Consider the following 26884-nt stretch of genomic DNA (forward strand, 5'->3'; position numbering starts at 1 on the left):
ATTATGTGTCTGATGCAGATACAACGTGCTATCCGTGCACACCTGCCAAAACAACTGATTGCTCAAGTTGCTCATGCCACAACCAATGAGCGGACGGCCCCCGTCAAACTAACTGAAGCTGAGACCATGGAAGCCCATAAGGTATTTAATCTGGTTTTGCAAATTAAACAGTTAATCATTCGGTACTTCTTTAGAACAATCCTAAATTGCAAAACCTATTGAAAGAGGAAAGCAGACTTCGCACAGAGTTTCGAAATTGCTTTAGCGACACTCTCACCAATGGCCAACCTTTCCATTACTCTAGCCGAAGCATTTCAACAATATTAAATTCCAAGACAGTTATTCGGCTTGTTCCTGATGACAAAATAGACAAAGTAACTGCTTATGTCCTTGATTGATCTCTTTATCTTCTAACCATCTCTACCAGGTTGCCGCAGATTATCGAAAAGCTGCCGCGGCTGCAACATCCATGCGATCCAAAGTTGCAAAGGCTGCCAAACGTGACAAGGAAAAGCAAGTTGTCGCGACCAGGCGTCAGGACACAGCAGGATCCACTGACGACGCCAACAAGGCTATAGCATTGCTCAAACAACCATCCGATTATCTTCTGGTTCCACAGGCCTCTACCTCCACTCGGATCATAGACTCCATAACCACTGCAGTCGGCTCAGCCTCGATTCTTGAAAGAGCTAAAAGGAAAGAAATAGATCATATTATTTCAAAATCTCACATAGATGGCGTGGATCCTTTGCAAGCTGATCCAACCTTCAACGCCATGGTCAAGTTAGTCGCAGCTCGGATGCAAGAAGCTAACCTGGGTGACGGAGAGCATGACAATCCCGAGGAAGATATTCCAATTGACCCAGCTCTCCGGAATCTCGATCAATTAATCACCAATGCTACCCCAGTGCACAAACGTTCTTCTGCGCCTATATTTGCATCTGATGACGAGTATGAGGATGATGACGACGACGTCGAGGATACTCCAAACAACATTGCTGATCATGAGCACCCAGACGACACCAAAGTCATAGTTGATATGACCAACTTGCGAATGTGCACTATGGAATCAATTCTCCGCCCCATCATCACCCAAAGAGCCCTGGAAAACAATGAAAAGGTGTGTATCAGTTTCCTACGTATTCACAACAGCTGACCAATGAGCAGAACGCCAATGGCAAATATGTTTGCCCACGCTGCACCAAATATTTCAACAAAAATCAAGAATTTTCCTCACTTGCACATTTGGAGCGACACATGCAAGTATTATTATGGAGCCTGCTATTTTACCCTAATCCATTTATTTTAGAAATGTTCAACATACTGCGTGGAAGGAGCTCATTTTGTTGATGCATGATGCAACCAATGCCGACACATTTATTTGCCCCACTGTGCAGTGCAAATTCAGGCAGGCTTTTCTACCAAATGATCACCTTGACCTTGACCTTGTTGACGTCTCTTTCAGGGCAACCTCTGAGAAGGCAGTAATTTCACACTGTCTCAAGGAATGTGTTGATGTGGAAAAATATACACAAATGTGGCAACATCACCAAGAGATGACTCTCGATAGCCGGTCCAGCAAAGGCCAATATAATCTTGTATCAAACGTAACAACAGGTGAAATATCAGAACCTAATACCAATCTTCTTCTCGCCTCGTTTTTACCGTTTGCAACCAGTCACCCTGTGAGTTGATTTTATGTAATAAATTTATCATCCACACTGACAAAATCAAAGCTTACGTATGGGATCGTTAGTGATGTATTTGAACAGTACGCCAGCTATCAACCGATACAGCAAGAGGATGCTCGAAGCATTGAGGAGGTGGCAGGTTTTACATACCAAGATTTGATAAATGAGTTTGATGCATAGTAATCTTGATGGGGGTACTCGGCAGTGCCGTTGTAGCGCCCCCTCGCTAATGTCGAACCTTGTAGCACTCTTGTAGCTTAGGAATGTTTTCGGTAGAAGTTCGATGTTGTATCATCGACAACGTGTAATTTCATTCCGTGTATTCCTTTATCCCATATTATAAAAAGAAATACTGTGGGGAAATGATTTGTGGGACCCCTCCGCACGTCACCCCCATAGTTGCATTCCACGCCTTTGCCCAGTATCATCTCGCATTTCAATATCCACTAAATCCCCTGCAAGTGTTTTGGAAACGTAAAAGTAAGCATTTCGTCGTTCCTCTGGTGGCCGAAAGATGGCAGCAAGTTCATCTGATCGTCTGAACTTTTGATTATATGCTTTCTGGAAAACAGTGATCTTTTACCAGACAAACATTTTACAATTATCCAGTGAATCAGGTGGTGATTTGTCTACGCATCATGATGTGTCAGTTCTCAGCAGTCGCCGAGCTCAAGCTTGGAGCAATCAGCAGGTCATTCGGCAAGCCTTAAGAAGAAGAGCCATATTATCATCGAGCAGTCTGAACTTCCGGCACTTACGGAGAGGTTGACTCGTCCTTTATCTGTCTTTCCAACTTCACCTCGCTTGCACCGCGACATGAACGAGGCTGGGGAATATGCCATATTCCCGCTCACAGTCTTTGATAGACTGTTCGAACGTACTACATTCGTCACAGGGTGGCTCATAGAAGGAACCATCGACACCGCTGCCCTTGTCTCTGCATTACAGAGGGTCACTGAGAAATGGCGGATGTTATCAGGTAGACTGCAATCCACAGAACAGAATAATGTATGTCTTTCGCTTTCTGTCGCATCCGATAAAGGTCGACCCTGCCATTAGAGCGTACAGTGGTTTCTCAAAATTCCCCTTGGTCGACTACCCCATGATTATGCGACATTTAGCTTGACAACTTCGACTTCAACCACTCCTCTCTCGAAATATGTCAAGATCCCAATACCTTCTGTGTCTACATCTCTTCCTTTGGACGTGTTCCTCCATCCATCTACTCCCAAAAGTTACACGGTTTGGGAATCCAGCAACCACCCCCTGACATGCTGGAATATTACCTATTTTCCCGCCGCCAGCAATGGGGGTGTAGACTACACATGCATTGGATTCGCGAGAAGCCATGGAATATTTGACGGAGGAGGAGCTGCGCTGGTGATCAACGCGCTCGTCGCAGAACTGAATGGCCGCGATTGGGAAGTGCCACCTCTACCTCAGGCAGGACTGAATGTCAACCCTTTAGACGACGTCCTTGCGCGAGCGGCACAGGCTATTCAGTATTCCACTCCAGCTGATGCCTTTCCTGCCTATACAGTCGTTGGACCTGGTGGTGTTTTGAAGTTGGCAGCGTCGCATGTGAAGGAGCGGTTCTGGGCTGGCGCGGATCGACGCATAATCCTATTGCCAAAAGTTGTTCTAGATACTCTCGTCGAGGAGGTCAGGTCTTCCCTGCGCAATGGGCAGAAGACAGTTGAGCATGTTACCACCGGTGACGTCTTGGTCGCCTGGATATTTAAAGTACGCACGCATCACCTTGTCTGTGGTTTATTTATCCATCTTTTTCTGTGCAGACGGTTTACGCATGCAAAAGTAATATGTACAAAAAACGGATAAAAAGTAATCAACGATGAGAATTAAACCACCAGAGCCCCAAAGAAAAGGGAAAAGTGTGTATGTATTCAATAGAATATTTTAGTTCGCTTCACATCAAGTGCATCTTGATAAAACTATAGTGATTAATCACCACCTACTAATAGTAAAAATGAGTCTACCCAGTGCGGAAGGGAGGTGTAAAAAATCGTATAAAATATAACCAACGGTGGGACATGTGTAGAGTGCTTGCAAATACTTAAGCGCTCAGGCATGACTCAAAGCGCTCAAGCTCGCTCAGTGGTCTCGCTTTCCCAAGTCAATTTTCTGAGTAATCAAAGAACCTCAGTTCTAAGAGTAGAATTACCTGCTAGAGTTGAATTACCCGAGAATGCTTTGATTGTATGAAGATCTACTTCAGTGACACAAAATTCACTTAATACTTTGAAGATCTGCTTCTTCACTGTGATGCTCCAGGGGTCCATGACGTTCAGCACCATTCAAAGGCGCGGGAACCCACGACCACTTCCAAATGCTAATGAGCAGAGCGTCCCGGTACTTAGCCCGGCCGCGATAAGGTGGTATTACTCGTTGTAGAGGGCATTTCGGAGGTGAAGCTGTTTTCGGTTGCGAGCGGAGTACTGCCCTCGCTAACTTGATCGGCTCCGCTGAAGCCACACTTCAGCTAAGTCACTAAGCGGTCAAGGCTATCAGGGAGTTTTGAGGGTCCTGGAATATTGTTCTCGATATCGTTGACCAGCACTCGCATTTCCTTGACCACTCTTTCCTCCTCCTCGTCTGATTCCTCAGAGTCTCCGGATTCCTGATGGCGGCCTGGAGTAATGACGCCCACTTGTTGTTTTCCTTTGTGTGCTACTGGTGATCCAACAAACAGAATGGGCGAGGAGGGAGTAGACATTTGGCCCTCGAGATGCTTGACCGAAAATTTACGCAGGTGTATAATCATTCTGCCTGTCACAATCCCCATGGATGCGTGGAATGGGCTATCGTGGTTGAAAGATAAATAAAACGTGGGGGCTGATAAAGTATGTTTTACTCACCCAAATCCAAACCATGGGATACCTGATTTACCCTAGAGAAAAAAAGGTTTACTAGTAATCTACCGTAGTAACATAAATCTCACCACCACCATGATGTTGTTGAAAATAAGAAGACAGCCGATGCTTAAACGTACGTTGAGACAATTAAAATGACATGGAAGCCAACGACTCACATAGCAAAGTACGCAATGTTCTCTCTCAATAAAACTGCAGTCAAAGACGAACGTTCATTAAGTTGGACAAACGTTGACGAAGATGTGATGGCTTTGAGTACAGCGAATCCGAAGAGTACAAATTCAAATGCCATAGCTGAAAATTAGGCGAATGTTCATCTCTGTTGTGGCGAAAAGAAGAATTTAAAATACGCACCAGGCATCCACAACGCCCATTGGGTCCCACCGTTAATAGCAGGACAGCCGCGCGCCGGCAAGTGATCTAGGGCGTCTAACACGAGTTTTCTTTGTATAGCATTGGCGATCATGATCCACAAGAAGAGTCCGATGGAAACGATGAAAAGGATTGCGTTGAAAATAGCAACCTTGAACTAAAATCAACGATGATAGGCCTCGAACAGGTGCAAGCTCCTTACTTTCGTAGATCGGTTAAACAGAACGTAAATCCTCATCATCATGAATATTTCTATTGACCACAAACTGATTGCACCCGCCATTCTGGTCGTAGGGTCAGCCGCAATGCATCTAGATTCATTATATGGTCAAAATCAAGAAGAGATGTGCATCAAAAGATTAGCCTACAGTTCTCGGGTAACTACACCTGGAATGGCAAATCCGTGAATCTGGAGAACATCGAAGGACACCAAGAAGATGGTATAGTAGCGAATCTATGAGAAAAATCCGGGTGTTATGGATAATCTCAAGTAGCTATGTCATTATTCATACCCAGAAGAACATAAATTTACTGAAGCAGGGCTTTTGCGACTGTTGAATAGATCAATATCAGAAATAGCTCATTACAGCGAGATTTCTCAAACTCACCCAAATATATTTGACCTATCATTCCTTCAATGAAAAGTGATTACCGAGGCAATTGAAAGTGGATGCGCACCTCGTCCTCCAGTGTAATGACTATTAATAATAAATAGGGTTCAACCAATTGTTCATTTGAGCAATCCAGAACACTCACAATAATCGTGAAGGACCCATACAAGTGAAGTCACTGCCATTTTGAAGATCAATGCGCGTTCACGAAGATATCGGTAAAATTTCAACTTACAGACGGTATAGAGTGGTATCATTCCCAGCCTTACAAGACGGATCCTCTCATCGACTGAAGTGTTCATAATTGGCATGGCCTAGCGAGGAGGAAGATCTATGAAGCTTGAAGGTTTATGATGGGCGGCCAGCGCTCTCTGTACAGGCATCGCAGAAGTCTACCTTTTATACGGGCTCCACTGACAGATATGGTTTGGAGATTGGCAGAAATGATCCGGGTCCGTTACAAGCCGTTCTCCAGCGCTCTCCGGAGCGAAATTACGTTTACGTTAGGGTTTAGCAACGGCACCTTTACCAAGCTTGGGAGTCATTTTCTCTTATCTCCCTTACACATAAAAAAATTGCTTTGCCCAATTTATCCCCTTAAACTACGCTCAAGCTTCCAGTTTTTGAGAAAACAATGTGAATCGAATCTATAGATATTCGTGCGGCCACATAGACTGTCCAAAACTTTAACCAGTTTACCTATGTACCCTTACACGAATTACCGCATAGGTCGGCTCGGTACATAAATTTATTTACTGACGTAAGTGTCAGGTACCTTGATTACTACAGAGGCGCCTTAAAAGCGATCCGCTTCGCCTTTCGCGGAGTGAATGCCTAGTAATCACTCTGCGTTTCATGATGATCCTCAAGAAAATTAAGACAATTTGCAGTCAACTGCTTATTGCTCAGATAGACCAGATTTGAAGAGCGCGCCCGTGCGATAAAAGATGACTTCAACTCGATGGTGGGCGTTCATACATCGTTGAGCTAAGTAATACTAGTTACGTTTTCTGTCTACAGATGAAACGTATTCTGAGGCTCGAAGCAAGATCGACATCATTTGAGATTAATATTTTTATCTCACCGACGTGAGATATTTTTAACAACTTTAGAACTTAACACCCGACTCAGAGGCGCTGGTTTCGTGATCCAACAGCTGAGAATGTTTGGACTAGATGGTAAAGTCGGACTATTGATACACATGTGTATAAACGATGGGGGTCCAGAGGTGACGCTAACACTATCATGGTTAAAAAGACAATGTTTGAAAAGATGACAATGAAATATTAGAAAGTGTTCAGTGCACTGTGAAGGAGTGATGTTGATGTATTTATTGCTACGGGGTATTAAGGAATGTGATGTTATTTGAAGGAAATCTTTTCAATCACCGGCTGGGTAATATCTTGATGGGTTTGAGGTCGCAATGCCTGTGAAAAGTCCGAAAGAGGCGACGACAAAAAAATCCAAAATGGGTATGGTATGCGAGACCTCGCATAGTACACAAGAGCGGTTTGGTAAGTATCGAGCTAGGGATAGAGGAGGCTGCACTTCGGGGGTTCCGGTCCGGATAGGAAGAGGGTATCGTTGTTGATGCTGCTGTTGTGGATTTGTAGGGCTTGAACGTGAGGTGGGAGGGGTTAGGTTGTGGTGTCGACTAACTGATAAATGTAAGAAAAATAATGAAACTATAAGGTAATTGGATGTGATGTATATTTTGGCGTATTTCTGGCGCCTGTCATGCAAAACGTGAAGAAGAATGAAGGAACGATGCAAAATGTGAAGCGAATAGTGTAATCAAAGCATGACAAGACAGAGAATGTGTAGGTTGGATGCAATTTTGAATTAAGATGACCGATGATGATGTTGAACCGTGAATGTAAAAAACCATGCAAATAGAAGTAAATGCTAGCGTTGAACTAAAGATTTTAAAAATTAACCCGCGTGAAATGAGTGGGTAGGAGCTGATGATTTGACAGGACCCACGGTATGCGGTGATGAAAAATGGAGGAGTGTTGCGGGATTAATGAATAAGGCAGAAAAATAGCCGTAGTGTCAGCGGTACGGAGATATGGCAGGCGAGGGAATTAGCAGGAGAGTTTGGGTTTCGAGGAAGCTCCACTACGTGCAGATGGGGTGAAAATGGCATCCAACTTCGGCCGTCGTGGTTCATCGAATTCATGTCTCCCGAGAGGTTTGGTTGGGTAATCAAATTGTCGCGAGCCTTCACGCCTCTTACGGCTGCTTCGCTTCTGCACGTCCATGGAAAGAGTGAATTCGTCCTGGCTAGCTTTAGATGTCTGAGAACGAGACTTAGGCGAGATGGCAGGTCTACCATTTAAAGGCTCATTCTTGTATTGTGCATAGTCAGTCGAATCTGGATCGTAGACCTGGATGTCAAGCATGTCCACCTCAATATTGGTATAAATAGCAGCGGAGGACGTGCGCGCAATCTTAATCGCCTTTTCATTCGCGTAGGCGGGGACGGGAGGGTCTGTCCGCTTGAATCGAGCCTGAGACTGGGTTTGCAGCTGGAAAGCCTTCTTCAAAGGCGCTGGGGATGAAGGAACGACCACCGAGGCGGGGACTCCCTGGCAGAGAAGACTGTCCTTCGTCAGCTGCCGGCTATTTGATTGGAAGGAGCTCTGCATGCCCTTGGCCCTCTGCAGGAAAGCGCCCATCCGACTGGTCGAACGCGTCTTCTGAGCCTTTGGTCGCTGAACAACTTCAACACCAGCCATACTGGAATCAACGTCGTGGGGCACCTCACGGTCGCCGAATTCACTAAAGCCTGATTCAACATCGAATTCATGGTGATCTTCGTCGTCGTCGCCGTTGAAAGCATACATAATTTCCTCTTCGTCCTCACTCTCAACGCGAACCTCGTCACAGCCCATAAAAGTATGTGTCTGCTCCTTTTTATACGTGGTACGACCATGAAGCGCAAACTCATAAACCTGATCGTCGTTTGGATAATGATCCTGAACCTCGACCTCCCTCTCCTCCGTCACCGGAAACAACCGGCCAATGACAGATCTGCTCTTTTCAGGAGCAGGCGCACGCGTCGATATGCTGACTTTCCTGGTGGTGACACGTTTCTCGTGCATGGCACCTTTAATCCCTGCATACATGTCGATGTCACGCTCTGCCGCTGCCGGATGTGCGTCCGCCAAACTCTCCTCCTCAAACGGGCCACCCTCCTCGTCGTCCACAAGGGAGTCTCCGTGCATTTCAATCCCCAAAACGGCCTCTACATCATGGCGAATTTTAGGACGCAATCTCGGGCGGTATGGCGGGAACCCGAGGCCCGAGCATCGGGACAGTGACGAAGCAGGTGAGGAATCGGCAGAGCCCGACCCACAGGCTAGATCTTCCGCGGTCCACATGTACCGCGCGAGCGCCGAGGAGCGGAACGGCGTAGCCAAGCCGTATGCCGCAGATCCTCCAAGCCCAGTGCGGGACTTGGCTTCCATCGACAGCGCGCGGTTTGACCAGGCGCGTCTGCGACTCCGCACAGCGAGGACGTCGAGCCGGCTTCGCGCCTCCTCATTGGCGACGCGAGATTGGCTCGCAGCAAAGAGAAGCAGCTGCGCGAGGCGCTTGCGGCTGTCCATGAGGTACCGGTATTCCTCGAGGGCGGCGGTCGAGAGGCGTTGCACAGGGGGCACTGGTTGTGCAGGTTGAGATACCAACAGCCTGATGGTTGGTCGTTGCCGGCTTGTCGATGGTTGCACAGAGGGTTGAGCTTCAGGAAGATCTTTTGGCGGGACAGGAGGCGTAGGTGACGCAGAGAGCAGTTCATGTTCGTCTGAGTGAGAGGAATGGGAGCTGACATTAGAAGACCGGGACGACGTCCTAGTGGAGGGAATGCCAGGATAGCACTGGAAATGAGATGTTGTGGAAGGAGTATGCACAGAACTACCGTCGTCAGAGTCTGAATCATCAGGCGTGGCTGATAGAGGTGGCGGCTTAGTTGGCTCGTCTTCGTCATCCGAGAATGACACTGGCACAATCATAGTTGTCGTCTCCAGGCCAGTATCTTCTTGCACATCAGAATTTGGCGCTGCATCGAGAGTGGACAGATCTGAGGCTAGCTCCGCCTCCGCCTCTTCCAAAATCTGATCCATCCTTTCTAACATACGCCTTCGCATGCTGTGCAAAATCCACACACAGAAATTTGTTGGATCCTGTCTGCGGTATTCTTGTGAATCATCTTCCTGTGACGAGTCCGCTTCAAGTGTGTCTATGCTGATGGTAGGGCCGGCAATCCGGCGAACCAGTTCAGTGAGCACATAGAGGCGATATGTATCCACTAGTGATGAACGTGCACTTCGACGGAGTGCACGAGCACGAGGTGAAGTTCCAGTTGGCGCAGTGGTAGAAGGTGGAGACGTAGGTGTTGGCCATGCTTGGGAGGTGCTAGGGCGAGAGGAGAAAAATGAAGTTGCATTGCTAGAAGGAGAGGCCGGGGATGACAAGTTGATAATTGAACTAGTAAAAGCGAATAAATTAAACTGAACATGATATCAGACATTTGGACTCAAACGCACCCAACTGCTGAGACAATTTGCATAAAAAACGAACGAGATTTCTTATGCTTCGTCGGTTTACTTGACCCACTACTGACCTTCGCTACTGACGCAGCTGTTACCGAAGAGAATGACCTATTTCTCTCCACCTTTTGCTTCTCCCATGCCCGTTCTCGCAAGACACGTTCGTCCTCGAGCGTACTTTCGTGCACATCCTTGACAATCTTTTCCAATGCATCTGACAATCTTTTCCCGTATTGTTCGCCGTCAATATGCCTGAAAGCGCCAGCACGGGAAATTCCCTCCCAAAATCCCCATCTTTCAACTTTGCCGTCTATGAATCGACATCTCACTTCTCCCAAAGCAACGTCAAGCTCAACTTCCTCCAGAAGACTTGTCACCCCTGCCGATCGGTCTAGGGAGTGCAAAGTCGTCGGAGTCTCGAGGTCTTCGTGCATAAGTTGTGCCAGTTGTGATGTCCATGCTGCAGGTGTTGGTAGGTTGTACGGAAGATCAGAAAAGGAGAGAGAAAAGTGGATGGTCGGTTCAGAAAGCGCAGGAATAAGTTTGAGGAGCATTGCTGATGGAAGACTGGCTTGCGATGCTGAAGCTATGTTTGTGCGCGCAGCGGACCACTCATGCCAATTCGATGGTTCAAAAAAAAAGATGAAAATAAGAAAGGAAAGACGGTGTTGTTATGGATTTACAGCTAGCAGCAGGAACACTGTCAACGACCTTCACTGTGGGTAATGAAGAAGGATACTTGCCAGAACAAATGATTACGTTGATCCAGACAGTCCCAAAGAATTACCGGTGGGCACAATTACGGCGGCTTGAGTTGACTAGGAGTTCAAGGCTTCAAGTGGCCGTGATACAATGTGTGGCACTACGGTGCTATACGTGGGCTGACAATAGGGGTCGAGAAATGGAAAGGAGGCTGACAGTCTCCAAAAACCTAACAATGGTCCTGTCCAGAGGCAATGATAGGTAACTAGAGATTGACGATAACCTGGAAGACACGATGCAAGCCTGCCAGACTAAACCAGGGATGAGAACAGGAAGTAAGGGCTAAAAATTGCAACCCCCGAGTACGTATGTTCGCGTTAGACCGGATCGGGCCCATTGTCATAAGCGAAATTGCAACATCGCATCCTTCTGATGTGCCCATTTTCGTAATTCTTCTTCGACACTACTTTCTGTGGGTGTTTAGTGCGCATTCAAATCTCAGACTGCAGAGGATACTGCAAGTCGAATAGCATTCGACTCGAAAGATTCCCCGCCATAAATGTGAACATAACTGTCCCCTATATCCGATATAACTTGGAAACGCGGAAGCTTTGAGACATGTGTGGCACGCGATGGGGAGAAAGTCAAATTCACGCTTCCTTTCTGGGACGATTCAGTGGACCTAGATCACCTGACCGTCTTTTCTCCCACGGGGGCTTCTTAGCTCAGGGACACGATAAGGCCCAACGATGGGACTCTCTTGTACTGTACCAACTCGTAGCATTCTTTGCTCGTTTCCCCTCGCTCTCTTTGCATGTATGTCTGGAGAATTGGCGACCCATTTAGACTCCTCGTATCAAGATCCGTGGGCTCTGTATTGCGCCTTCTTTGGGACTCAATTCACTTGTCCAGACTCTAAAATTGGGCTCTTATCGTCATTCTCGCCGAAATGTATACGAAACGCCTCGAATATCCGTCTCTCGGCACACCACGCATGACTCGATAAGTACATGCCATTCGGCACTATCAAAGCTATCTAGGACAATATCTTCCATGTCCAGGCCGTTATTTCTTCGCTTTATGAGATAAAAACTGCCCTAAAAGTCTTTCTCAATCTTTCACTTGCACTGATGCCATAGGTCGATAATACGACATGATCATGATATGACGACCACCTATGACTATCCCATCATCCAAATGGACCGAAGTAAAACCACAAATCAAATACAAGCCATGAAACTGCGTCACTAAACTCTGTCTACGCTACTTTGACTAGGATTTCTTGATGTCTATTGCGCAAGTCCTGACATCATGAATGCAAGCAGACGTCATACTCATGCCGACATCTCCGAAGAAAATAGCCATACTTGGATATTGTTGAACGTAGCTATCTCCGGACTACCATGATGCTTCTCAAATCTACCCCATGATTCCCAACTACAATCTACAACTCCCATCAAATCAACTTCTTCAGTTATTTTTTTCCATTTTTCTAAACATTCGCCAAAATAAACTACCTACAACTAAAATCCTGGAACACCAAGGTATTTGAAAAGCGCAAAGAAATCCAAATACTCCCTGACTTCCTGAATCTTGCCCTTTTCGTTAAGTATCAATTTTACAATTGCATACGTCTCGTAGTGCTTCTCGCCAGGTCCATCGAGTGTTCTGTATACCTCGAGCACGGCGACGTTACCGTCGACCGTCAGCCCGACGAGCTTGGTAGTACTTTTATCGGCACCTTCATTCAGCTGCTCTGTACCCTGGCGCCGCTGCACGTATGGCATGTCGCCCGCCACCGGGATCTTCTCCTTTGATCCGCCAATCCACCAGTTAGCGCTGGGTGTAGCAAGCGCGTCTAATTTTTCGTATTGGTGGCCCTCGACGTATCCAAACCATTCTTGAGCGACTTTGCGGGTAACTTCACTGGTGGACATCTTTGATAGTGTTTATATTCGGTAATTCGCTGTGAGCAGCAATTTAGCTGTCGAACTTGGCAAGGGAAAGGGATGAGCTTGATCTACTTACCAGTGGATTATTCAACCTATCAACCACAAACAATGTGAGCAGCCTGATGTCTGAGCAGAAATTGCACTACTGTACCTCAGCAAGAAAAAGGAGAGCGCTTGTGCCACTGGGTTCAAAAGGGAGACAATTTATACGAAAAAATAGCATATCTATTATGTTGTCATCTAGTCTGTTATAATTTGGTCCAACCGTTTGAAACTGTACGATAGCATTCAGGAAGTCACATTGAAACATACGCGTTCGTCGGAAGCCTACCATGCTATGCGCCGATGTGTACGTTAAGGCGATGGTAAATGTATCGATTGCATAAAGTTGTCATAGAATTGTTTAATACGAGAAGGCCGGGCTAGCATTACGTCTAATTGTTTAAAACATCTTCACAGCCGCACAATCTGCCGGCCCTGTTGGATTTCACACTGCTCTCTCTCAGTATACATCCAATGTAATGTAAAAAATTGAACACCACAAATCGATTACTTCTGAAATTTCGGTCGATTTTAAGTCGGGCGCTTAAGCGCTTATGGCCCACTAGGAGTGCAACGCGTGTACATGAAGTCAATTTCAACTCGCGGTCATTACATGGCGCGAGAGGAAAAAAGTCTTTAACCTTGCTACCGTTGAACAGAGCCTTGAAAGTATTCAATCAGACCTGGTGAGAGATCAAAAGAAAAATACAATATATGTACTATTACAAGGGGTACACCGTACACGTACTCATTGCTGGTAATGACTACACAGCAGAATTAAAAATGTAATTTTTTCTCAAATAGATTCGATCCAGCTGCGGCTACAAGAAATGGAATGCCATGTTTGCACTACAGTCTAAACCTGCTCCAAAATAGAATACTGCCAACTAGAATCCTGGAACACCAAGATATTTGAAAAGCGCAAAGAAATCCAAATACTCCCTAACCTCCTGGATCTTGCCCTCCTCGTTAAGTATCAGTTTCACAATCGCATATGTATCGTAATGCTTCTCGCCCGGTCCGTCAAGGGTTCGGTGAACTTCGAGCACAGCGACGCTCCCGTCGACCGTCAGCCCGACGAGCTCCGTGGAACTTTTGTCGGCGCCTTCGTTTAGCTGTTGTGTGCTCTGCCGACGCTGAGGGTAAGGCATATCTCCTGCCACCGGGATCTTGTCCTTCGACCCGCCAACCCACCAGTTGGCGGTGGGCGTAGCGAGCGCATCTAGTTTCTCATAATGGTGGTTCTGGACGTATCCAAACCATTCTTGAGCGACTTGGCGGGTAATTTCGCTGGTGGACATCTTCGATGGTGCGTATATGTGGTAAAATATAGTCGACCTTTGTTGGGTTCTAAGGCAATTAATGGAAATTTAGCCCTCGAATTTGACATGTGAAGGCAAGAGCCAAGTTGGCTGTACCTGTGTTATGGTTCCAGTCTACGAGACGTGAATGATGTGAACAAGTTGATAATGTCTGAGGAGAAACGGTGCTTGAGACTGTATATATGAGAAAATCATAACTGCGTTATATTAGTACCACGGAGGTAAACGTAATCTTCCAAAGCGGCATTGGAATAGGAATGTACGATGAACAAGGAGTTCTGGTTTGAGGCAATGTATATAATTATAATATCAAAATATACATCTTTAGCATGCCACACAACATACAACTTGTAGGAGTCGGACTCCATCCGACCCTTTAGGATGGTATTACCCAATGACCATCCAGGAAATAGCGTTTATACGTACGCGTTGTTTAGAACCAAACATGCTGTGCGCCGATGTATATGTCCTGGTCCCTGGAGCTGGTAGATATCTTGATTGTAATGATTCTTCGATGAGATTATTTGGAGCATCACTATGGCCGTGCGCGCCGCTGGGTTTCACGGAGCTTATGTCTGATCTCTAGAAACTGGTGTAGATTTATTGTCGAGGTTTTTGAAGGTGTTGTGTGACAATAATAAACCATAGTGGTAGGAAAGACTCTCTTTGTATGCCCGCTGTAGTGTCAAACGCCGCACACCACTTATGCCGATTGCTTCTGATTTGGCCGGCGCTTACGTTGTAATTGGCGTCATCACAAGGCACCCTTGCTTAACGAAAAGTTAAAATTAGAAACAAGTAATCCCGCTATACCGATGGGATTGGAAAGCAGAGATAATTAAGAGCGGATATACACGTACTTATTCTGGTAGCCACTACACAGCATTAAAATTATACATAGGTGTAGTTTAAGTTTATCCGACTTGATTCAATCCAGCGGTGGCCACAAGAAATGGAATGCAATGTTGGCACTACAGTCCAAGTTTTGAAACATATCGCCTTTCGTTGGTTTGTCGATTCCGTGCCTATTCAACCGATGACAATCAGAACAGAACAACTGAAAAGGTTTTAGAATCATAGATCGACTGTCGGACATACTTTTCTTTAATATGTTGCTTCACAGTTACAGAGTCGGCGACTGTTCGGCAATGAACACATGTGATGCTCTTCATACCATGGGTAGTCGATGCCTGATAAAGGGCATTGGCTTCATCCAGCCTTTCCCGTACGATCTGAGCCTCACGTTCTCCAAGTAATTCCAGCTTACACGGCGGGTGATTTATGTGACGTTGATATGATAGTTTGTGGCGTGGCTACCACATTTCATATGAATGTGTGAGTAATGATTCAGGACAATCACACATATAGAGCTCACCACCATTCTCCATCTCATAGTAGCACGGCCCTGACGGGGCGAGTTGCAAGAAACACAGTGGAAGATAGGATCAGCAGCATCCATCTCTGCTGCCGTGGTCGTCTGTGGGTCGTAACCGAATTCTGTCAACAAGTCAGAGAGAACTTCCCAGCCATCTTTCCAGAATTTGATGTTGTCCAGTGTCCCCCAGCAAATCTTTGCAGTTGTCTTGCGCAACCTGAGAATATCAGAGTCATCAGGTTTTAAGTTCCAATCACAATACCGTTTCTTGGGTTCGTTGGTTGCGTGTTCATGGACAAGGACTCTAGGGTATTGCAGGAGAAAATGGTGGTGGCCTTGATCTTTTTGATAATAATTGATTCCGACACAGTGTTCACAGGTAAAAATTGTGGTAGCAAGATGGAGAACTTTCGTACGATCAAATGAATCCTGCCCAATAGCAGACAAAATTTCATTTATCAACTTTGATTCCACCCCCTGTCGCCAGTCCAGAGATATGTCATGAATTTTATCACGCACGGGGTCGAAATTGGATATCTCAAATGGTTTGGGCATCGTGTCTTTCCAGATTTTCTGCACGATGGGGTGTAGAAAAATATCAGCGACATCAGGCGTTTTCACATCCAATGGAAGCTCCTGCTTGATATCCTGGATGACTTGGCGCAATAACGGTATTCCTTGCTTGAGACGGATGAGCCGTTGTTTCCTCAGCCTCTTGTTCTTCAATTCGACCATGCGTCGGACAAGCCGGGGTTCCAAACGGGCGAGCACTGCATCAGTGTACTAATTAGACATGACGAAGGTGTGCTAACTGAAAACGCACCTTCAGAGGTTATTTTTGTCTGACAAGCATCATAGATACCAGGAATATCCATGATCGTCTCACAAGGATCGACAAGTTTCTCGAGTTCGTCCTCCCAACCCAAGGTGTCCAAGTAGTCAAGGATGCTGTATATTGCGTTCAATACAATTGAGTAACTGCTGTTCGATATCATAAACTTACCACAGGAGCCTGTCAGCTCCCAATTTTGGTAGTTTAGCAGCAATCCAGTTTTCGCATTCCCTGGCGTGCTATTGTATGAATTATGAATTGATTAGCGACACTGTCAGGGTTAGAAGAAAATATTACCATTTCTATAGGCTCTATCTCTGCTATCTTAGCGTTAGCCCACTTGGCCCGCTCATTTACGTTGTGTTGAACTTTGCTATGCTCCTTTGACCAAGTTTGATGAACTGCAAGGGGCCAGTAAGTGTACTTTTGACCATCCAGCAATTGCGCTTTACAGAAGCATGAATTGACGTTAGTTAACCCTAGATAATACTAATAAACAAACTTACGGTCTGCTATAGTGAGTTGGGGCAAGTGCAAAGCGAGTTTTTTCTGATACGGGCCATCCCACCAGGTCGAAATGTCGGGTAGATGGCTTCTGACAAACAGTTTTCTGATACTTAGTGGTAAGTATAGGTATATTAATATTATGAAACACCACGTACTCGTTACTCAGGCATTGAAAGCAGGCCTTAAAACGACCAGCGTAAGACTCATAGACAATACTACGCTCGTTGAAACAAATCTAACAACGTAAAGATAGTCAAATGAAAATGAACAATATAAAGTTTAAGATGCTGCACCTACATAGCAATGGTGGCCGAACAATAAGCTGGCATATTGAGGTTCGCTTAAGTCGCTAGGACATTGAGGCATGCCCCGAATACGAGACCTTGACTTTTTCCAAATCCCCGAAGCTCCTTTACTGCGAAGAATCGTGCGGAAAACTTTGGAGGTCCACATGAGTTGTAATAGATCTTTAGGATACACTTGTCCAAAAATCTATCAATAATGATGTAGAACACCTGTTTGAGTATCGTGTTTTACTGGAACATGGCAATAACGTACTAGAATTAATAGTTCTGTAGGCATTCCCTGCAAGCTCGCTGGAGCGTACGTCACAGGGACTACCCTAGCCTTGCTTTTAGAAGTGCGAGTACCTTTTGCAGTAGCTCTACGTCCTCTCTTTTGGGGCTAACACAATGGTATATGAGCTGCTAGAGCCTGAACTGCGCACCAAGTCAAAGCAACGCACCACTTTTACCGTTTTTGCATCAGAAGCTTGCGTTGCAGATCGTTTCTGGTCTACCTTTCGCTTCTTTCTCTTTGGAACGTGATCTGGTAAGTCAGCAGACTCTTGCGTCGCGGAAGTTGCAATCCCTGCAGAATCCCCAGCTTGTTGCGAAGGACTCAGTTGACGTTTTGCGGACTTGGTGGGCATTGAAGTGTTGAAAGAGATATCAAGAGTAAATTTTAATGTCTCTTGGTTTTCTAAAACTGAAAAAAAAAAAAAAAACGATGTGCTGGCGGCTAGCGATTTTTTTAGGTTAAAATATGGGTAAGAACAGTTCGGTGGGTCATTTCCCGTTAAGTCAGAAACGCAACATTGAACATCACGTGATGTGACCTTCCGCGTTCAACGCGTCAAGCGGTGTCACGCGGAACATTCCACGACAGCCATTCCAACTCACTATGTAAAGCAAACATTATTCCAGTTTCTCTCCGGGATTGAGGTTGTTGGAGGACCCATAGACTATTGTGGCTACCTGAGTGACAACACGCTCAATCATTGGGTCTCAATTTCGTTGAACTTCAATAAAAACGGATAATCGGATATTGGGCCGCCTGAGATGGGACAGAAATCCTTTGGTCCGTCTACGTGCACATCGTTGACACAAAACTGGCACTCCTAGATATGAATATATGCAGGCATTAAACCGAAGTATACTTTTGAATTTACACAACCTTCGGAAGCAACCCAAAGATGACAAAATCCATCAAAAGGGGTAAATGTTTTCCAGAAGTGCAATATGCTCGTTGCTGAAGCCACAGTAACGGGATGTGTATGTTTTTGTCTTGCACAGAGACACGATCAACCGAAGAGCTGAGAAAGCTTCAACAATGATGATAACGGCAGTGAACTTAACGGTTGTCACGAAAGGTCGGCCTCCCCAGAGGCAGATACAAGTGCAGGGACATGAGTATGATGAGCCATGAGGTCAATGACCGGCGTTGTCGCGAAGGCCGAGATGTGTGTGGAAGTCATTCCCGGTACATTCTCTCTGATAGTAATATGTGGAGAATCATCAACTAGATCATTTCCCACCAGTGAGGTTTGTAGTCACCAAGTCAATGCCCGAGGTTCTGCTCGAGATCCCTTTGAAGGGTTGTTTTGGATATCAAGCAACACTTTTCATGATCGTATGGAGGAAAGCCTTTGAATCGTCCAGGAATGAATAACACGATCCCAAGAGCTGCCCTCAGCGCAGCGATGGTCGATCAGGGTTCAATCCAAGTAAGGGTAGAAGAGGGTGGAATACAAAAACGCAAAGCCTTCCTGTCGAAACATACACAAGAGAAGCTTTAGCCATCCGATCCACTGCAAAAATCACCCTGAGGATAAGCGTCCAGGCCCTATGGGATATAGAGGATGCTTCGAAGTTCTTGTATCCTCGCGATTGATCAAAGATGCACCTCGAGAACATCAAAGGTAGACAACTAAACCCGGGCAATGGTGACAATGCAAAGCAAGTCGAGTGTGTGTATCGTGGCAAATGGGACAAAATTAGTCATCTGGGGTCTGCCAAAGGACTTGCACATGAAAATGGCATTGGACAAGGAAGAATGATGATGCATCGCGATGGTCCGGGTTGACGTGGCCGCTGCGGGGTAAATATAGTGTGGGGAATAACAAAAGATTCGGTGCTGAGCTGGATTAGAAAAAGAGCGGTGTTTTCAGACATTTGTGCTTGACAATCGTTGTGGACGACCTTGAACAGTGTTGAAGCTCCTATTCACGTCCGGCTCAACTTGTCGCCGCAGCGAGCACGCGTTGTATCGGCCCTCACACTTTCGGCGTTATCGCGAATATAATCCGGATAGGGAACACAGAAAAGTCGCAGCGACAAAACAACGACAACCTTGAGACCTTAAACCTGTTGAACAACAACAGGCTTCCTGCCACTTACTCCCAACCACCATCAGGTATCCGACGATGTGGGCCTCTACCGCTCGCAATGCCCGTCTTTTGTCGGCAAAGGTCCCACTGAACAGGGCATGGACTCCTGCGCTCTCGTTATCGGCTCCTCACCGAGGATTTGCTACCTCTAAATGTGCGTGTTCTGTTTACCTGGTGCCAGCTCTCGCTTGCTGGTTCCGCTTTTTCTCGTTTTTGCGGTCGATTTCAAACGGATTAAATCGCTTGCCCGGGCAAATCATATTTATGATGCGTTCGGGATGAAGGAGTCCCGCCCATCAGACTGTGCCATGCCTTACTTCCCCGCTTCGGAATTTCCTTCTCCACCCGGGCCACTACTTTTGCGAATCTCCCCATTCCGATCCTCTACTTGCCTCATCATCTCTCAGATCCGCTCCAGACTCTCCGAAGACTAACTACTTGCCCTTTCTGCCTTATTCACAGACGCTATGTCGGGAGCTATCCAAAAGATTGTTGTTCAAAACCCAGTCGTCGAGTTGGACGGCGATGAGATGACAAGGATCATCTGGAAGAAGATTCGTGAGGAGGTGCGTTGTTTTGTTGCCTCGATCCTTGTTCACCACTGACCGCTCTTCCCTTAGCTTATTCTTCCTTACCTCCAATTGGACATCAAGTACTTCGATCTGGGATTGGAGTACAGGGACCAGGTATACTACTTCCATCCATCGTGGCTAGATCATCACTAATGCACCCATCTAGACCAATGACCAAGTCACCGTTGACGCTGCAAATGCCATCTTGGAACACCAGGTTGGTATCAAGTGCGCAACCATCACACCTGACGAAGCTCGTGTGAAGGAATTCAACCTTAAAGAAATGTGGAGGAGTCCCAACGGCACCGTGAGTACCTTTATCATCGTTGAAATGTACCTTGTGCTTACCGGTTGTTTGTTCTCAGATCCGTAACATTCTCGGCGGCACTGTCTTCCGTGAACCCATCATCCTCTCCAAGATCCCTAAGCCCATCCCAGGATGGGTTAAACCCATCGTCATTGGCAGACACGCCTTCGGTGACCAAGTAATGCCTTTCGTCCATTTCCGCCTTGTTGGTGCTAACATTCTCTTTTAGTATCGCTCGACCGACTATGTCGCTCCTGGACCTGGAAAACTTCAACTTGTCTACACCCCGGCTGATGGCGCTCCTGCTACTGTAATGGACGTTTATGACTTCAAGGGTCCTGGAGTCGCCATGTCCATGTACAACACTGATGAGGTTCGTTTTCGGTCCCTGACTTCTATGCGTGTTCAACATGCTGATCAACACGCCAGTCAATTACCGGTTTCGCACACTCCTCTTTCAAAATGGCCCTGGCCAAAAAGATGCCTTTGGTAAGACGCTCGCGCGTCCTGATCCGTGTTTACATTTCTGATCGAGGTGTGGTCGCGTAGTTCATGTCGACTAAGAACACCATCTTGAAGAAATACGACGGACGTTTCAAGGACATTTTCCAGGATATCTACGACACGTAAGTTTTTTATAACTGAAACGCTGACGAGCCCAACTGACCTGCCTACGAAAGGCAATACAAGACCCAATTCGAGGAAGCTGGCATCTACTATGAGCACCGTCTGATCGACGATATGGTTGCACAGGCTGTCAAGTCTTCTGGAGGATTCGTGTGGGCATGCAAGAACTATGACGGTGACGTGCAATCCGACATTCTCGCACAGGGTTTCGGCTCTCTGGGCATGATGACCTCGGAGCTCCTCACGCCAGATGGCCAGATCATCGAGAGCGAGGCTGCACACGGTACAGTCACCCGCCACTACCGCGAGTACCAGAAGGGCAACGAGACGAGCACGAACCCCGTCGCGTCCATCTTCGCGTGGACCCGCGGTCTGCTTCACCGTGCTAAGCTCGATGGCAACGACGCGTTGAGGAACTTCTCGTTGGACCTCGAGGCTGCTTGCGTGGAGGTTATTGACCAAGACGGAATCATGACCAAGGATTTGGCGCTTGCTATTCATGGAAAGAACATGCAGAGGGAGCACTGGGTCATCACTGACGTCTATATGGATGCCGTTAAGGTTTGTCCCCTATTTGTTTATCGGACAGAGGTTTCATTTGCTTACCTGCGGTTCTTTCTCTTTCCTCCAGGCTAAGCTGCAGCAGAAGCTTGACGCCCGCAAGTCCAAATTGTGAATCACCTTTCCTCCTTCTGTTTCCCTCCATTTCACCTTCACCATTACGATTTCGATTTATCTTCTCTGCTCCGGTTCACCTTCGTCATGGACGTCGTGGTTCCCTGGACCTTTCCTTTCCTTTCTTCTCCTTTCTTCCAACGCTTCTCGCCAGCAGAGCATTTTCTCTCCTCGACCTATTGAACACGGATCTGACCTAGCGGACGTTATTACAGGGATTAAATGGTGCAGCAAGCGTCGAAATTGAACGCGGAGTTGTACAACACAAAGGCATTCAGAAACCAAGAAATCAAGGGACAATGTGATCTATAAACATGTATTTATATCAGATTTAAGGACGGAAGCGGAACGGCGTGGACTCAGGTGGCGAACCTGGCGAAGCAGGTGATAGCTGCCACGGCTAGTGAGCAGCAAATCGACGATCATGAGAAACGACGGAGGGGGCGGATGCTTTTATTTCCTGTTGTGTTGTCTTTTTTTGCTTGCTATTTTTTTTATATTCTGAAATGTGCTTTGCTTTTCTTGTTTGTAACTTTCTCTCTGGTTCTTGAACACACTCGAAGTAGGGATGTCATTGTAGATGTAGAACAAGCAACGAGGGGCGAGTAGGTTAGACGTGTAATCTACATTCGCATGCGGAGGTAGTGAACGTACAGAAGGCGCGGAGGTAGAGTGGGTGTGTCATGGTTTGGCTGATACTTCTGCTATTGCAATAATGCTACTACTCACACATCTATATGTACCATTTCTCGGCTTACTTCTCTCTAACCTACAATAAACGTCTTAGTCTTTCACAGTGCTACTTAAGGTTCAAGGATTCACTACCAGTGTTTATTGCAGCGTGGTTGGTTTACTGTGATTCTTTTGACGCAAATTTCGGTTGTTCCCATGGATCTGACTACTAGGCAAAAAGCGGAGGAGAAAATTGGCATGGTCAAGTGGGTGCCGTTATACTACCACAACTTTGAGTAACTTGGACCTGAGTATCTTTCCATCTGACGAATGGGAGCTTTGAAACTATGCTATTGTTTAGACATAAATTTGAAAATAACTAGCGAGGTGTAATACCGATGATGCTCATCACATCATACATAAAAATAAGGAGTAGTTATGCCACCTCAAACAGCCTGGGAGAGGCTGGGCTAGGAGGGGGGACGTGAGGGCCCCCCTTAGTGCAGAGGGGATCGACGAAAGCCAAAACGCTAACGGAGCGTAGTAGGTAGTTAATTAGTAGTAAGCCAAGGGAGGGGCCCACCCCTCAGAGGCTATAACACAAAAAACAAAAAACAAAAAAACAAACAAGGAGTAGTTAGATGGGGCAGACTGCAGTCCAATTGTACAACATGAAACTTGGAAAAGAATAGAAAAGAGAAGTCCATTGTGTCTATGACGACGGTCGGCGACGGTCCTTGCTGGAGCCCCTGTAGAGGTCATAGCAAATACTTGACAGCGATACCAGTGGCGAGCAGCATGACAAAGTACGGTAGTTTGTAATCAACCTTCAAGCGTTTCGGCTCCCTGTTATCCTCCTCGTCATCCTCCCGCTGGCGTTTGAGGGAAGACCGGCTGTTTAAATATTGTGTACGCCGTCCTTCTTGCTCAAGGTGGTTCTGAACATCATTATGAATGATGATTAGACGCCTGAAATACACCGTTGTGATGGTCGGAATTTCATTGTCCATCAGCATCGGTTCCTCAACAGAGTTAGCCTTCGTGTAGAAGGCTTGAATGCCATACTGGTCCGACACAAGGAAATGGATATCTTCTTTCGCTGGTACAACTCGGCCGCGATATAGAGGGGCTATTGTTTGATTTCTTATGGAATGTTAAACGCTCATTTCAAGATATTAGTAGGAAGAAGCACTCACATCGCAGTGGCACCAAGTGGTAGAGTGGTCCTCCTGACACGGCGACTTCCAAGACACATCCTGACTCCGGGCATGAGATATGCGACGACGTCTGCTGGAGGTACCTCACCCGATTCCTGTTTTGTCTCAATCCTCAAAATTGTGATATCATCGGAATCCCGAGGCGGAGGGGGCAAGGGTCTCGGCGTTGGGGGTTCAGATCTCCCGCTGTTGTGCGATATCAGGACTCTTCTCAAGTACAATCGACGAAGGGCTCTCGGACTAATATGGAATTGTGTGCTGACGGGCATATCGGTATAAGAGGACATCCAGGAATACAGGGAGGTGGGTTTCGCAGGAAAGGGGATCAATGGCAAGGTGAACCAGCGAGACCATCAAAAAAAAAAACTGCAATTTATAAGAATCTCACTTGGGTGCTTGAGTGGCAATTTGATTCTGAATGACCGCGTTGGGAGTAGATTATCTGCATCTGCGTAACCAATCTCGGGTCCTGTTGTGCTATTGCGATGTGCTTAATGGAGAGTGGTTCCAACAAAAAACGTATGCGGCTGGTCTTGATTTATTATCTCGCGGTTGGCCGTTATTGAAGATAATAAAATGTGCACCGCAAAGAGAACACCTTGCGCCGGTTTGTCACAAACGGTAGACGCAAGAGGCTTGGGGTCTAGGACCATATGTACGAGACAAGTATGTTGTGATTTTGTGAGAGGGATGCGGATCTATCGCCACAGGAATAATAAATGCATTGACTGTGTTGACTGATATTAGACGCATATAAACATCCATCACAGTGTGATTTAACGGCCAGAATCTGAATATTACCGAGGAATTTTCGTTTAGAGATATTCATAGTGACAATGGTCTCATCCTATTGTCAAGTTGAAACCCCGACGACAATAGGAAAGTGAGAATTCACAATAGGCCGAAAAAAGTTATCCACTATACCTGAGTTTATCCTGTCGTTATGGACAGGTCACCCGGGACCAGGTTACAAAGCTTTTCAAACTCGCCTAGCTTTCTTTCGTCCAGAGTACTTCTTCAATGCTTTGACCTATGAAATCTATATCTATCGAGTAACTTCGACTTGGCGGTGTTTACAGAGGACACTCGTGGGCGCACTGAGGCAGGTATGAAGCAGGTATCTTCTCCATGTTCCTATTTTAACCTGTAGAAGTCGGTGATATAGTCTTTGAATTTTGACTTCGAATAAAAGATTCATTTTCGTAACAACAGTCAACTGGAAGGTAGCCACTCCAGGCGTGGCGTGACAGAAGCCTATCGATTAAGCGCAAAGTCTATGAGGGTCATATGCTGGCCAGGTGTTCGCCAAGTCGTGGACATTCGCTTTGGACCTAAAGAGTTGAAAATAAGACCAATTGAAAGATTTGATTGTGAACCTAACAGCAAAAAATCGATAAGAAACGCGTCTGTCACGGTCACGAGACCTTTTGTCACTGTCCACACCTGTCAGTGAAGTTAAGCGCCGACAGCTTGACACCAAAAACTGGCTAAAGGCAGAGATTGCTAAAAAAATGCACATAGCTAGGAACCAAGGGAAAAAGATGCATTAGTGGCTTTTAGAAATACGAAAAGACCCTTTTTTTAGATGTACTTCAAAGTGGTCTCCACTGGCAGCATCAGGAAAACAGGCGAGGAATAGAACAAATAGAACTAGCAAAAATATTTGATTATATTTAATATATTGATTCTATTTGTTTATTTGTCGAAATAGATCTAAGCCCTCTGATCGGATTGCAAATCGACGTTTAGAAATATATGCCATGTCGGAAACTATTTCAACTGGTAGAAACGGCACTACAGGTATTTCTAGCATGCACTTATAGAGGAAGTAGAATTTGAGATATAATCAAATAGAACATTGCTTGAATTGAATAGATTTTTACATTTTTTAAGCTTCACCGAAATAGTAGAGATAGAAAATTTATATTTTGGTTAATATGTACTCAAAAACATTCATGTACTATGAGAATATCCTAAGAAAAAGCTACTATTCCTGGTTTCCTGGAAGGGTGGCATGAATTGACAACGGGCGAGGATAGCTAGAAAGCTAATCAGGTTTTGCTGAAGCTACAATAGCACATGTCAGCGAGCAAGATCAACAAGAACAATAACACTCACAGCCTAGCAGACGGCGGCGGTGTTGTCTGTAGTTGTAGGAGTGGGGTAGTTAGGAAGGTGGAAGGAATGCACGTACCTCACTCGAAGCCGAGCAGAGATGGCGGTGGTGCGATCTGTAATTGTAGGAGTAGGGTGGTAAGTTAAGGGAGGTGGAGAATGCACGTACCTCACTTGCAGCCGAGCAGAGACGGCGGTGGTGTCATCTGTAGTTGTAGGAGTAGGGTGGCAAGTTGAGGGAGGTGGAAGGAATGCACGTACCTTGTTGGCCTCCCCTCACGACTCTCACGCGCCCTTTGTCATGTTTACAGCTGCGGTGAACACATCGTGTTGTTGCATCAGGCGTCGTCCGAGTCGTGTCTTCATTGCGTTGCGACGGTTGTGCATACGTAGGAGATGGTGGTAAGTTGGGACTTGTGTTGAACGTGAAAAACGCGGGATGGCTCACAAGTCGGAGTTTGAACATTTGATCGAAAAATTAAAATCGGATCACTTGTCGGGTGAATAAATATTTCGGCCGCGCCAAGGCCGCGGAGAGATGAATCCGACGAGTGCTCCTCCAACGGAGGAGCAATCCATACCCGCTGCACTTTGTCGGGGTCATTTTGCTGTATCCATAGTTGAATCTTGTTTCGCATTCAAGTTGGTGATGAGTCGTTTATCGGCTTGATTTTGTGTCGTGACCGCGTTGTCGGGATAATTTGGGTGTTAAACATTTAATAGTTTGTGTCACCTTTGTGGTGTGGCGGTTATGTCTGACAGTTGTAAAGACCTTTTTTGTAAGGTTACGCGTTCGATCCCGCACGAGCGACGTTTTTCTGGCCTTGATAGAAGTATAACTCACCCCTGTAAAACATGGAAAAAAATTCGTTGAATAGGATTTGATAGGAAATTTTCATGTAGTTGATAACATTTAGAGAAAAATTGTTAGATAGAAAATGGTACATTATGTGGACTATCCCTTCTATATCTTATATCTCTTCTAATCCTCGCCTGTTTTCCTGATGAGCCTACTAGCAAAACAGGTTTCAGTGCCAGGTTTGCGGCATGGATGACATATGTTCATGACAGATCTTACATGGTGGTATACTATCTACTGTAAAAATCAGCCGCCACAGACACCTCTGGCTCATGTATAGCCTGCCAGAGGTTCTCAGATCAATAGGCCATGGCTCAGCTCGCCA

The 26884-nt window shown here is 46.0% G+C and overlaps 10 protein-coding genes across 10 annotated transcripts; 3 read left to right on the forward strand and 7 right to left on the reverse strand.

Annotated features, from left to right (window-relative positions):
• Positions 1-3: 3 nt before the first annotated feature.
• JR316_0013136 (uncharacterized protein) lies at positions 4-1871 on the forward strand (the record flags this gene model as incomplete). Its single annotated transcript, XM_047898749.1, has 4 exons — positions 4-141; positions 195-374; positions 428-1120; positions 1737-1871. The coding sequence occupies 4 exons, from the start codon at positions 4-6 to the stop codon at positions 1869-1871; spliced, it is 1146 nt and encodes a 381-aa protein (XP_047742297.1).
• A 636-nt stretch (positions 1872-2507) lies between these two features.
• JR316_0013137 (Acetyltransferase adrJ) lies at positions 2508-3547 on the forward strand (the record flags this gene model as incomplete). The annotated part of the gene is made up of 3 exons (XM_047898750.1): positions 2508-2699; positions 2751-3434; positions 3488-3547. 3 exons carry the CDS (start codon positions 2508-2510, stop codon positions 3545-3547), a joined length of 936 nt encoding a protein of 311 aa, XP_047742298.1.
• A 644-nt stretch (positions 3548-4191) lies between these two features.
• Positions 4192-5750, reverse strand: JR316_0013138 (uncharacterized protein; the record flags this gene model as incomplete). The annotated part of the gene is made up of 11 exons (XM_047898751.1): positions 4192-4510; positions 4568-4599; positions 4651-4690; positions 4741-4876; positions 4937-5105; positions 5157-5265; positions 5323-5408; positions 5467-5505; positions 5563-5577; positions 5633-5652; positions 5711-5750. 11 exons carry the CDS (start codon positions 5748-5750, stop codon positions 4192-4194), a joined length of 1005 nt encoding a protein of 334 aa, XP_047742299.1.
• Positions 5751-7649: 1899 nt separating this feature from the next.
• On the reverse strand, positions 7650-10669 carry JR316_0013139 (uncharacterized protein; the record flags this gene model as incomplete). The annotated part of the gene is made up of 2 exons (XM_047898752.1): positions 7650-10053; positions 10113-10669. The coding sequence occupies 2 exons, from the start codon at positions 10667-10669 to the stop codon at positions 7650-7652; spliced, it is 2961 nt and encodes a 986-aa protein (XP_047742300.1).
• A 1671-nt stretch (positions 10670-12340) lies between these two features.
• JR316_0013140 (UPF0523 protein B) lies at positions 12341-12754 on the reverse strand (the record flags this gene model as incomplete). The annotated part of the gene is made up of 1 exon (XM_047898753.1): positions 12341-12754. The coding sequence occupies one exon, from the start codon at positions 12752-12754 to the stop codon at positions 12341-12343; it is 414 nt and encodes a 137-aa protein (XP_047742301.1).
• A 944-nt stretch (positions 12755-13698) lies between these two features.
• On the reverse strand, positions 13699-14112 carry JR316_0013141 (UPF0523 protein B; the record flags this gene model as incomplete). Its single annotated transcript, XM_047898754.1, has 1 exon — positions 13699-14112. The coding sequence occupies one exon, from the start codon at positions 14110-14112 to the stop codon at positions 13699-13701; it is 414 nt and encodes a 137-aa protein (XP_047742302.1).
• A 949-nt stretch (positions 14113-15061) lies between these two features.
• JR316_0013142 (uncharacterized protein) lies at positions 15062-17778 on the reverse strand (the record flags this gene model as incomplete). Its single annotated transcript, XM_047898755.1, has 13 exons — positions 15062-15158; positions 15232-15446; positions 15509-15725; positions 15771-15985; positions 16028-16278; positions 16332-16456; positions 16512-16579; positions 16638-16786; positions 16847-16950; positions 17003-17082; positions 17145-17339; positions 17406-17531; positions 17593-17778. 13 exons carry the CDS (start codon positions 17776-17778, stop codon positions 15062-15064), a joined length of 2028 nt encoding a protein of 675 aa, XP_047742303.1.
• Positions 17779-19551: 1773 nt separating this feature from the next.
• Positions 19552-21697, forward strand: JR316_0013143 (Isocitrate dehydrogenase [NADP], mitochondrial; the record flags this gene model as incomplete). Its single annotated transcript, XM_047898756.1, has 10 exons — positions 19552-19669; positions 19978-20081; positions 20136-20201; positions 20254-20394; positions 20453-20572; positions 20624-20767; positions 20824-20883; positions 20944-21020; positions 21075-21582; positions 21653-21697. The coding sequence occupies 10 exons, from the start codon at positions 19552-19554 to the stop codon at positions 21695-21697; spliced, it is 1383 nt and encodes a 460-aa protein (XP_047742304.1).
• A 1429-nt stretch (positions 21698-23126) lies between these two features.
• Positions 23127-23872, reverse strand: JR316_0013144 (uncharacterized protein; the record flags this gene model as incomplete). The annotated part of the gene is made up of 2 exons (XM_047898757.1): positions 23127-23511; positions 23565-23872. The coding sequence occupies 2 exons, from the start codon at positions 23870-23872 to the stop codon at positions 23127-23129; spliced, it is 693 nt and encodes a 230-aa protein (XP_047742305.1).
• A 1764-nt stretch (positions 23873-25636) lies between these two features.
• JR316_0013145 (uncharacterized protein) lies at positions 25637-26166 on the reverse strand (the record flags this gene model as incomplete). Its single annotated transcript, XM_047898758.1, has 5 exons — positions 25637-25652; positions 25704-25729; positions 25780-25816; positions 25870-25906; positions 25962-26166. The coding sequence occupies 5 exons, from the start codon at positions 26164-26166 to the stop codon at positions 25637-25639; spliced, it is 321 nt and encodes a 106-aa protein (XP_047742306.1).
• Between the last annotated feature and the right edge of the window lie 718 nt (positions 26167-26884).

Source organism: Psilocybe cubensis, chromosome 13 (genome assembly GCF_017499595.1).
Source record: "Psilocybe cubensis strain MGC-MH-2018 chromosome 13, whole genome shotgun sequence".
In the NCBI taxonomy this organism is placed as follows: Eukaryota; Fungi; Basidiomycota; class Agaricomycetes; order Agaricales; family Agrocybaceae; genus Psilocybe; species Psilocybe cubensis.